This window comes from Paroedura picta, chromosome 3, assembly GCF_049243985.1.
Source record: "Paroedura picta isolate Pp20150507F chromosome 3, Ppicta_v3.0, whole genome shotgun sequence".
NCBI classification, from domain to species: domain Eukaryota; kingdom Metazoa; phylum Chordata; class Lepidosauria; order Squamata; family Gekkonidae; genus Paroedura; species Paroedura picta.
The window spans coordinates 50,887,150-50,899,340 of record NC_135371.1 but is presented as its reverse complement, the minus strand read 5'-3'; the positions used below and the strand labels follow the sequence as shown (position 1 = coordinate 50,899,340).

General features: G+C 42.3%; 1 protein-coding gene across 5 annotated transcripts in view; it reads right to left on the bottom strand.

Moving 5' to 3' along the window:
- The window catches only part of EFCC1 (EF-hand and coiled-coil domain containing 1), an 85,175-nt gene that overhangs the window by 12,568 nt on the left and 60,416 nt on the right, over positions 1 to 12,191 (bottom strand). For 3 of the 5 annotated variants that reach the window (XR_013229043.1, XM_077325637.1, XM_077325638.1), the window contains exons 4-5: positions 4,815 to 4,977; positions 3,968 to 4,127 (exon numbers count right to left, since the gene is read on the bottom strand). Coding sequence is in view for 4 of the 5 variants with exons in the window: in XM_077325637.1 (XP_077181752.1) it covers positions 3,968 to 4,127; positions 4,815 to 4,977 (323 nt within the window). In the remaining variant the exon portion in view is untranslated. The remainder of the gene's footprint in view (positions 1 to 3,967; positions 4,128 to 4,814; positions 4,978 to 12,191) is intronic. The other 2 variants (XM_077325639.1, XM_077325640.1) reach the window with 1 other exon arrangement.

Genomic DNA, 12,191 nt, shown 5'->3' with positions numbered 1-12,191 from the left:
ACACCTTGGAGGGCCCATATCCAGCCTGTGCTGAGGCAGCTGTATTGGTTGCCAATAGCTGTCCGGATACGGTTCAAGGTTTTGGTTTTGAAATTCAAGGCCTTACGCAGGTTGGGACCCACATACCTGTGGGACTGCCTAACACCCTATGCCCCCCTGCAGGGTTTTACACTCTGTGAGTAAAAATTTCTTGATCGTTCCTGGCCCCAGGGAAGCATGCCTAGCCTCAACCAGGGCCAGGGCATTTTCAGTCCTGGCCCCAACCTGGTGGAATGAGGGTGAGCTGCGGGCCCTGCAGGAGTTTACAGCATTCCGCAGGGCCTGTAAAACGGAGCTCTTCTGCCAGGTTTATGGTTGAGGCTGGGGTCGGCAAGGTAGATCTACGCCCCCCTCCTGGTATGAGTATTCATCTTACCGCCTTTCCCCCCTCTAATAGCAGGGGGTGGGGAAGGGTTTTCCACCATGTTGGGAATTATATTTTAACTGGGTTTTTTTAAGCGGGATTTTTATGACATGTAACCCGCCAAGAGCCAACTCAGGAATGGCGGGAAATAAATCTAATAATAATAATAATAATAATAATAATAATAATAATAATAATAATAATAATAATAATAATCACCACCACCATCATCATCAGGCACCTGCAAATGTTCTCTGTAATCCACATAACAATATAGACTAATGCAGATCTAATGTTCCTCATTCCTTAACCACAGATTTGAAGGTGCTGTTGGTGCAAGGCCAGCTGGCAATGGATCTTCTACCTCAATGATGGCTGTATCAGGAAGCTTAAATCCATCTTTAGATCATTACAAAAAGGGAATCCATAAGGATTTGCAAGGGAGAGTATCCATAAAGATTTGTTTCTTCCTCTCTTGCTCTGGTACCATTTCCTGAATCCCCCTCCCTTCCAAATCTGGCTTCAGCTTCCTCCCCCTCACCCACCTGTATTCCAATTTCTGTTTCCTTTCTGCTTTTTAATCTACCTGATTTTAAAAAAAAGTAAATCTATGCCCAATTTATCCTGTCCTTGCTCCCCACTAACACTTGGATCATTTCCTTCCCCTCATACCACCTGCTCCCCCCCTTCCTTGTTGCTATTGCTGCTACCACTGTGCTTTCTGAGTTGGTGAAGCAATGCTTTACACTGAAAAACGCCATGTTGTTGTGAAGGGTTCCCTTGACAACTCAAAATGGTGGCCAAGGTCTCATGAGGGATTCTTGCAAGATCTCTGTTGTTAAGAAGCTGTTCTGAATGATGTGTGGTATGTTTTTTTTTAAACCTTCCTTTTTTGACATATAGTATTTCCATATTTTCTGCAAACCTGCCTTAGCCCTGTAAATCTTTCCTCCATTGTAGATTTTTTAAAGATCTGCATAGGCCACACTTGGCTATTTGTTATGTTATTGTTATTAAAGATTTGATACTGTCTAGAATTATATTCCATAAATTTCCTTATGGTGCACCCAAAGAATGGGACCTGCTTAATCAGCATGTTGATTCTCCTATCCCTTCTCTGAAATTGAAAAGACACTTTGCACTCTAGTGCCAGAAGCAGCAGTTAGCAGCAAAAAATCAGAGGTCCCGCAGGGCAAATGGTAGATTCAGTGATGCCTGCTACCTCATAATGAAGATATCGAAATCATGACAAGATCTCAACAAAGTTAGTTATGTTGTTTTCTAGGCTGTAGCCAAACTGTTTTGTCCAACAACTAGTTTTTTCTATTTTAAATCCAGATAGTATCTACATTTGGTTGGCTCCTTGCATAAAGGCAATTCATACAGGTCAAAAATGAATGGGCAATTTGAAGTAAATGTTTCTGACTGGCTGCCTATATGTAGATCAGGTGCCTTTCTTGGTGGATGAAAGTAATGTTACTTTTGTTTGATTAGTTTGTCCAGCAAAAGTCACATGCATCTCACCAGCCTTTGTTTAGAGCACTGGGCTTGGGAAAGCATCTTGAGAATTTGCTCCTGTTTTCTTCAATTTATCATTCGAGAGCTGACACCTTCATTAAACTTTCTTTGGAAGATGACCCTTTGAATTTACAGTTACTGAGTATTGGAACACACTTTAAAAGGAATCAGAGTTAACGGCCTTTTTCATCTCCTGGCCCTTGTGCTTTTAGATGGGATCAGCTATTGATCCATAAGTGTGGCTATTACTCTTGACCTGCCTGTGGCTGAGGGCACTTCTGTTTTGCTCTGCTTTTTAACTGTCTTTTAACAATGTTATTTTGACCATACATATAAGAAGCACAACAGTGTGATTACATCTAATTTTACCCTACCCTATCAAAAACATTGACTAAAATGGTATATGTCTAATTTATAATGGGTAGGCAGTTATTTCTACCCAAGCTTTGTATATCTCTGAGATTCAAAGATGCTTGGTACTTAATAATAGAGATAGCAACGCTGTTATAAGTCCACATCAGAAACATGAAATTCTGCATACATATTTGTCTGGGACTTGCAAATTATCAGAAAATGCTTAAAGAAGAAGAAGAAGAGTTGGCTTTTATACTCTGCTTTTCACTACCGGAAGAAGACTCAAAGTGGTTTACAATCGCCTTCCCTTCCTCTCCCCCCAACAGACACCCTGAAAGGTAGGTGGGGCTGAGAGAACTCTGACAGGTCTGCTCTATGAGAACAGGACTGTGACTAGCCCAAGGTCACTCAGCTAGCTGCATTCAAGGGAGCAGGGAATCAAACCTGGCTCACCAGATTAGAGGCTGCTGCTCTTAAGCACTACACCAAGATTGCTCTCTTTCTACCTATTTCTTCAAGACTCATGATATTAATCAATTCAGACAGGATGACAAGCTAGCTCGTTGACTTTTGCATGTTTGAAGCAGCACAGAACTAAGAATGGAAGCAGGGATTTACAGCAGCAGTCAAAAAGTCTGAAAGTAGTAGGTTTCAGGAAGTCTCAAAGCCAAATATTGATGGGACTTCCTTGTAGATACTATAACTGTTGGGTTTGGAAAGGGAGGATTTGAGGTATCGGGCAAGGAATGCAAATTATATGGTATCTATCTACAAATATGTGTCTGAAATATAAACAGTGAAGCTTATAGTGTGAAAATCACACCTTGCAGTCAGCAAGATACGACATATAGGACAATAGAATGTATGTTTAGAACCACAGTCAGAAACAGAGTGCTGGAATGAAAACAAGTTTACTGTAAATTAAACTAAGCCTTTGTCCAGAGGTGGATTGTGTGATGCCGTAGGCTTTGATCCAAAGAACCCTACAGAGAAATCCATCTGCACATTTGGATCTTCTTGAGCTGAAAATATACATGAAAAATAATGTATTCGTATTTTTCAGGAATATTTTGCCATTCCAAATGTATCTGGGTTTTCTCAGGAAACCGGGGGGGGGGGGGAGCTGGGAACTTAGATACATTTGGGAACTGCTGAGTAGATCAGAAAACAGCTCCCACCTCTAGCTGTTTCTAAGGCTTTAAATGTTTAAAGGGACTGCAGAAGACAGCCTCAGTTGTGTTGGCAGGGAGTAGACTGTTCCAGCCAGCTCGTCCTGGGGCTGATTTCTCCTGCTTAAACTGGGCTGCAGGAAAAACCAAGACAGCCCTAGGATCAGGCTGGCTTTTTTAAAAAGGTGTTCTTCTTGGGTTTAATGGACCTAAGGGAAAACTCGGGATTTCTGAATACCATACCAGGATTGGGAGCTGGGATTTCTCAGGAATCCCCCAAAATTTTCAGGCCTAATAGACGCAAACCAAAAAATATTGGTTGAAAGAAAACTGCACACCCCTACTTCTGAGCCCTTCCCTCCAGTTGAAATTAGCCCAGCAAAGAGACAGTGGAAGTGCTTTCTGACAACTTATGGAACCATTTTCATGAAACAAAACTAAAATCAGCAGCCACGATGTTATGGGACTGTTTGGACCCAACTCTGGGTAATGAACCCATGAGATTGTAGTTAAAAAAATTTACCTCTTCCATATTTATTTCCAGTTTTTTCACTTCTTGCCCTTTGGTCTCAAGCTCTTTCATTAACTGTGAGAGTCTCTTGACTAGTTCCACAATGGTGTTCTCATCCCTGCAAATGTTGCCAAGATAGGACATCAGCTTCTTCACCACAGGGTCATCACATCTATGGGAAGAAAGAGTCACATGACTTTGTCACCTTAATCTAGGAAATCCAGGAACACTTGGCCTATCCCAAGGCACAGGGTAAAATATCAGAATTTGGCCAAGAAGATTCAATTCCAGGAGAACTCGATCACCAAGATTTCAAGGGTATAAGTTTTGAGAGTTAATGCTCAATCAGGTTGATTGAAAATTGACTGAACTTCTAACCAGCCCTCCCTCCACCCTCCATTTTTCCCCTTCCCCCCTTTTTTCTCAACCCCATGGGGTCAATGGTTTAGATAGAGAGCATTTAATTAATGTTTTAATTTAATTGATTATTTATTGTTACTGTAACTCTTTTGTAAACTGTATTCACGAGGATGCAACATAAAAATCCCAAAATAAATAAATAAAATAAACAAAGAAAGAAAGACCAGTCAAAACCAATATTTAACCAAAAGGGCCATCGATTAATTCAGATTAGGACCACTTTTGGGACCATGGTTGATAGACAGGTAAAACAAGATAAGGCAGACTTTATTCACATGCATTTGTTACTATGATTGGTGGTGAGAGTCACCAAGGTTCTACTGCCTTCTTTTACTTGACCCAACAACATTGCATCTTCCTCTCTGAATGCTACCATACCTTTTTGCCAAGCCCCACAGTAGCTTTTGAGAGGTTGATAAAAACATGTTAAAATACATACGTGTACAAGTCTTTCACGGAGACATACCCACTACTACAGCAGGGAAGTCTGGCTAGGAGTTTCTTCACTTCAGCCACCTGAGAGGGCTGATCCCCAGTCACTTTCTCTTCTTCCTCATCAGATGCTGCCTGGCCTTCCACTGAACGAAACATCTGATCTTCCACTGGAAAGAAAAGAACATCCTTTATCTAACAGTGGGCAGCATGCACTGTATGTTACATCTTTTTCAACAGGCAGTTTTGTAAACGAGTTTTAGTTTAAGCAAAGATCAGGTAGGAATTTTCAATGAATGTTCTGTTGAAATGCTTTATCCATTTATGATTTTTCTTTTGAATTTATGTTATTTATAATCAGCCTTTTCACTGGCACTCAAGGCAGATTGGAAAGAGAACATCCATACAACCCACAGGGTGAAACATTCAATAAACAATGCAATAGGATTTGGACTGTAGAAAACAGGAGCGGGCTGTTTCTGGAGGTGCAGTTTCTTCCCTTGGCACACACGTGTTGAGCATGTGAAGCACACAAAAATCTCTCTTCTGGCATAGACGGGGTTTGGGAGGCCAGTCTTTTGGTTTCCCAGCCATCCTCTGTTGAACAAAACTGCTCCAATGTTAGGGATGGACAATACTGGTCCTCAGTAGTCTCATGGGAGGTGGCCAACATCAGTCAACCCATGGCAGCTATCGAGGAAGACTCTGTCGAGGTCAGGGCCACGGCATACCTTGGAGAGCCCCCTGAGCCCCCCCCCACTGTAATCCTTTGGAGTACTGGTCACAAAAAACTGCCACATGGCCAGATCTTTCTACTCTAGCTGTGAATCTTCTTTCCTGTCCACCCACCAGCATTTAGAGCAAATGTGTGTTCTCCAATAAGGGAGACATAATTAGCCCACGGTGCTCACAACTGGACCCATCCATGGTGGAAGAGTTGGCATTTGTCTTTCAATCTCTCCTTGCTCAGGTACCCACCTGTTGGCCTACGCAATGCAGGCTGAAGGACATGTCATGTTGACTGTAGCATCCTGTTCTCCTCTCACCCATTTCCATGTGCGTTGAACAGCTCATCTGGCCACAATGGCCATTGAGAGCTGGGAGTGCCATGACGACAACTAGTCCATAGTTCCCCATCTAGTGAGCTGGTCCACCAACAACTCTTACACCAAGGGCCAAGTTTACATTCTTTCTCCAGGCATACTTCCCCTCTCTTCAGGGCCCCATGCCAAATACTTCTGAATTTCTGTCTTTCTCCATGCCACCCTATATTGAAGTCCAATGTCTTTATGTAAATTATTTAGAAATAAGTCTTCGGTTGCCATCTGCCCAGGGGTATCCTTATTGACCACTTTTTGCACTGTCCCATGATCTACCACACATTCCCTTTGACTGCTTCTCATGGGAATTTTGGCCACAAATGTCCATGAACAATGGTTTGCAATCTGTGCTAGTGAGGATTAAATTTTTGGAGATACTGCATGGAGGGGCAGTGGAAGTGGCAGTGTGGTATTAGGGCTGCCCCCTCCCACAGGAGAGAGAGGCAAAAAACATACCCAGCCACGCCTCAGCACCCAGAGACAGTCAGGCATCCCTGCCTTTGCTTGGGTACCCGGCTGCCAATCATGCCCCAGAGTTCATTAAGATGACTCGTGGGGAGTGGGGGCCACTATGTCCTCCACATGATGGTTCCAGAGGGCCTGCCCATGGAGTGGAGGGTGACCCGGAGGGTCCACAGTCTTGGAGGGGCCAGGATGTGCTGTAGCTGTCACTGTACTCCCTGGGCCCTGTGCTCATAGTAGTTGTGCTCAGCATGTGATAAACAGGTGGTTAGGTGGTGGTGTAGGTGGGCAGGTAGATAGTTGGTAAGGTAGGCAGGTAGGTAGGCAGGTAGTTGTTTAGGTAGGCAGGTAGAAAGATGGTTAGGTAGATAGATAGGTTGGAAGTCAGAGTACCTGACCCAGGATCCAGGGAGTATGTTGGGAGCTACACCCCATCCAGGCCCTCCAAGCTTGTGGACCCTCATGGTCATACATGCAGGCACCACTTGGCCCCTGTGGGGGCGCCCGATACCCTTATCAGTCATCATTCATTAAATCCATAGGAAACCTTGCTCTTCCCTAAAACTATGTCATGCTGGATGCAGAATTTTGGCCAAAATAATAATGCTAGAGGAATAGGAACAACTTTGGGGAGAAAACATTAAACTAACAAATTTAAACTATGACATGGGAAGGTAGGTGGGTGGATGACCACTTCTGTGGGCCTAAGGAGAGAAGGGTGTTCACTTGACAAGACCCAGAAATCATGTCCACAATGAAATGATACAGTCAGGGGGCTCCACTGTGAATTTCACGTGTATAGCATCCAAAGAAACAGTTAAAAACTCAAGCAAACTCAGTTTTGTGAACATATCCAACAAACTTCCATTTTTCAGGTTCATACCCCAAGTAGTCAGATCCTACTTGCAACCACAGGCAGCATGTAATATGGACCACAGACTCAACCCTTTTGCCAAATTATCCTTTGCAACCAGTATTACAGTACAGTCCTATAATTGTGTAGAAATGGGCGGTATAGAAATCTAAAAATATATAAATAAATAAAAATAAATAAGTAAATAAGTAAATAAATAAATTCTTGAATAATTAAGTTTTACATAGTTTACAGAAAGCCAAGACTTGTCAAGCAGAAGGGGGAAGACACAATAGAGAAGATACAACAGAGAAAGTGTATTTACGGGTAGGTGTAGATTTTGCCAATTTGCAGGTTGACACCAGCAAAAGCCCTGCTCAGATGAATGAAGCTGTCATGGCGGAGCAAAGGGAAGGGGGGGGGGGGTCTTGCAGATACCAGGCACCAAAACCGTGAAGGGTTTTTTAACGGGATAGCAGACTATACAGATGCATTGCCTAAATAATGGGTCTGCTGCCTTTCTGTAGCACTCCAAGCATTTCTTACCTTCTTATTTAAGAACATTTCACATAAGTCTACCTGGCACACAAAAGTACACTACCCATTCATTCTCATGGAAGTTACTCAGGAGATGGTTAAAGGCTGTATCTTTTTCTATTACAGCCAAACAAATCAGTGAGAATCTAGAAAGCCTTCCTTTGGCTGTGAAGGGGCTTTCTTCGTTTAGCGCTGATACTGACCAGCAGATCTATCCCTGTGCTGTTATACTTTTTTCCTCCACTTTTCATATATGTCAACCTTTCTGAAGTTTTAACATAAAACTGAACTTTCCCATAAGTGTGACATTTAAGCACTGAACAACCCTCCTCCCAATTTCTAGTCCCTGAATCATAGGATCATAGAGTTGGGAGGGGCCATACAAGCCATCTAGGGCAACCCCCTGCTCAATGCAGGATCAATCTAAGCATCCAGGATAAGTATCTGTCCAGCTGCTGTTTGAAGACTGCCAGTGAGGGGGAGCTCACCACCTCCTTAGGCAGTTGATTCCATGGCTGAACTACTCTGTGAAAAATGTATACATGGACTTCCAATTTGACTTCGGTACAATTTTCTTCTTTTTCCTCACAAATGTAGGTGAAGTACACTTAGCAGAAGCTTGTATACTGGAAGCAGAAGAAAGCACTCGCTTGAGGGAAAGGCATTTGAATTCTACATTGTCAGTGCATTCCTGAGGGAAAGGAAGACAGAACAAGACATTTAGGTAATTGCCTGCTTTATAGACACAAATTTCCTCACAGACTAGCAGCCTTGGAGGAGTTGCCGCACTTGCGGCAATTAGCTGATTTGCTAGATTTTTCAGCTACAGTCTTCCCAAGAAGAACAGCCTCTGCCACGTATGCCACAGGAATGATTTGCAGCAGTTATCAGTTATATTACAATGATTTAGCACACAGCTGAGCAAAAGCAGGCATCCTGCCTAACTTGCCTGTTTGGAATTTTCTGTTCTTTGCTTATGTGTCTCCCTTTAATATTAACACAGAGCTATGAAAGACGGAATTCACATTCAGGGCATCCTATACGCTTGGTCTGACATCTAGTTCAATCCACTCCCTGTTTTTTTCCCCCCAAAGAGAAGGGCTCTTTAAAGAGCACTCAGTGCTGCTGCTCAAGAATTGTTCTGTAGTAAAAAAAAAAACATAGAGGCAGCATGATGGCCCAGTCCGGAAGGCAGTTTGAAAGGAAACCAGCAAAACAATAAAACAGGATGGTTTGTGCAAAAGATGTGATGAAGCAGAAGAGGCTGCAGAAGAATGGTTGTGAACAATAGTACTCGGCCGTTTTACAGCACATTGTGTAGGCAGAGAGAGAGAGAGAGAGATTCTGCTATCTTGTTCCGAAATATGACCTATTGAAATATGTGGTGTACTAGCTATGCTGAGTCAGTTGTGTGCTCTCCATTTTATAAGCAAGAGAGGCGATGGTCTTTCTGATGACCAGCTTACGCTTAGAAATTCTCATGAATTTCTACTTATCTGAAGTGAGAAAGGTTTAACATATTGTAATTCTGCCCAGCAGAGGTCACTGTTGTAAAATAACAGTCTCCAACACATTAACTGTTACTTCGGTATTAAGATATTTTGGTCAAATACTTTTCTTCACAACATTTTCTATACACACACACCAGGTTGAGCTAAAACTGATATGCATTTATGAGGATCAATATGCTGTATGACTGAAACGTTCTGAATTTTATAATCTTCCTTTAGCTTGAGTGAAGAAGGAATATAAATGCAGTCAATAAATAATAACTATCTGTCAGTTCAGCAGGATCAAGTTTGGCTCCTGGACATGTGGAACTACCAAGTGACAGAATGTGTCTACTTCCTTTTAAAATTGTTCCCTTAAATCTGTACCTTTGCAAGCCACAGGAAACAGCCCTTTGTCCTTACAGCTGTAGGGCCTACATTTCTTGGTAACAGTTTGAAGGACAGTGGGCAGTGGTAGATCAGCCCCAAAGCACTGGCCCATAAGCCATGTTTACTATCAGAGTCAACGATGGACTGCAGATACTCAGCTCAGCTCCTTAAAAAGACAGAAGACAGAAACTTGTAGAAAGTCCTGACAACTGCACACCTAAACAACCGTTATTCCTTTTCTCTAGACAAGGAAATCTCTGTTCTCCAAGGATTTCATCCAGTTGTAGCATTTTTGGTTGGTAGTCATGGCATTTGCTGCCATGACGATACATTTATGGTTTACTTTTACACCTGAGTTTATTGCCAATATGTATTTTATTCAAAGATAGAAAAACAAAGTAGACTCCAAGAGAATCTCTTCAAACTGTGTGAGTGGGCAACAGCATCACAACTGAGATTAAATGTAAGCAAAGTGGCACAAGAAATCCTAACTTCATTTATACACTGATAAGGTTTGAGGTTATTTATTTATGCATTTATTGTATGGCAGAGTTACACACAGGGAGCATTTAATAAAATAAAATGCATAAACAACTTTCATACAATGGGTATGCAGACCAATTGGGCAATCCCCCTAGATACTAACAGCTAAACTTTCAATCCATTCAATTGCATCTGGATAAAATACAAAGAGCTCTGCCATGTCTCCATGGAAAACATGACGCTCACATTCCTGTGACAGATGGGAAATATTTTGGTGAGCCACACCACAATTGCATTCGGGTCCTGGTATTTTGCCCCATTTAAACAACAGGGTGGCACAAGTACCAAAGCCTGTTCGTATTCTATGCCATCTTCCATACTTTACATGGCAAGACAAATCCTGCAGGCCTCTGGTTGGTGTTAATCAAAGTATGGATAACAGGTGGAATTAACCGCATGCATGTTCGCAACCATTCGTTCCCGAGACTTACAAATTTTGATTACAGGATTCATGCAGATCTTACTGCTGAGTGTTGGGATCTCATTCTAGATAGGCCCGTATTAGTCATGTCTTTGTGCATGGGTAGCTCTCTGTTCACAATGATCTTTCTATATTCGTGAAGAAGAGCATCTTGCCTTTGAAGTTGCGGGTGAGTGATGTGGCACAATGTTGGTAGCCAATAGGTCAGAGTGGGTTTAATACGTGCACTGATAGTTCTGATTGTTGTATTGAGCTGGATATCAGGTTTGTAGACACGGTGGCTGAAGCACTATATGCCAATTCCAAAGCTGAGCAACTCAAGTTGTACTACATAATGCTTGGAGAATGTTGTTTTGCATGCATATTTTCACTGCTGTCCAGGGTAATGCCAAGGTGCTTAGGTGTATGGTTTACTATCATTAAGGTAGAGGTTCAGTTCACAGTTGACAAGATTGTTATTGAGACGGAAACAGGAACATTCTGTTTTTCCTAGACTTGGGATGAACCACTATTTATGGTAGTAGTTTGCCAAAATTTTGAGATCCTTAGTCAGTATTTCCTCAGTCCTTTCAATTGATTTGTGCCTTACTGCAATTGCCCTATCATCAGCATAAGCAAACTTCCTGGATATCATCTTGGGAATATCAGAGATGTATTAGAGTTGTGCGCTTTGGCCGCCTCGGCAATCACTGAAGCCTGAAGCGGCCAACGCCACAGCCCGGAGGAGAGGAGCGGCACCACTGCCACAGCCACTCCTCTCCATGCTGCGGTGCTGGCCTCCTACATGCCACTTCGGGCTTCGGTGATTGCCAAGGTGGCCAAACCACACCAAAGCGCACAACCCTAGTATATATTGAAAAGGACTGAACTGAGCCCTTGGACACATTGGTTAATTCTGTCACTGATTCTGTTCAGGATTAGCCTCTCAAGGAGTTTATCATATGAACTCAGATCAGTAACTTTCTGCCAGATGTTTTAGTTTTCCAGGTTCCGAATAGCAACTACCTTTACTTTAATAATTTAAATTTAATTTAAAATACATCAGCCAGTAAAGAAGTGACTGGTGATAGATGGTAGCTAAAAGGCCACTTTTAGACCCGCTGATTTATTTTCTCCTGTCACCATGATCCTTAGAATTAAAGAGTGCTCAATAAAGTTGATGGACAGTAGATGCCAAAGAAACAAACAAAAAAAAAACAATCCCTCCCACAATGCTTAATTAATCTTTGTAACACATGGTCACAGAATGTAGGGATGGCTGATATGTTATGTGTCAATAAAAGGAATTTGGACACATTCAGAAAGGCTTGATCTCTCAATGGGTGTTGTTATGGCAGCTAAATGGAACCTCCATGCTCAGGGACAGTAGACCTCTGAACACTATTCACTGAGGGGCAATGACATGGGGAGGGGTAGAGTTTTGGCTTCTCTGATCCTTCTTGTGGGCTTAGTAAATCGTTTAGTTGTCTACTAGACTAGATGGACCATTCTTTAGTCTGAGCAATTACATTTTTACATCTACCAGAAACACACAAACATGGAAAAAGCCCGAGAAAAAGTATGTATAAGAAAATCTACTCTTAAACCG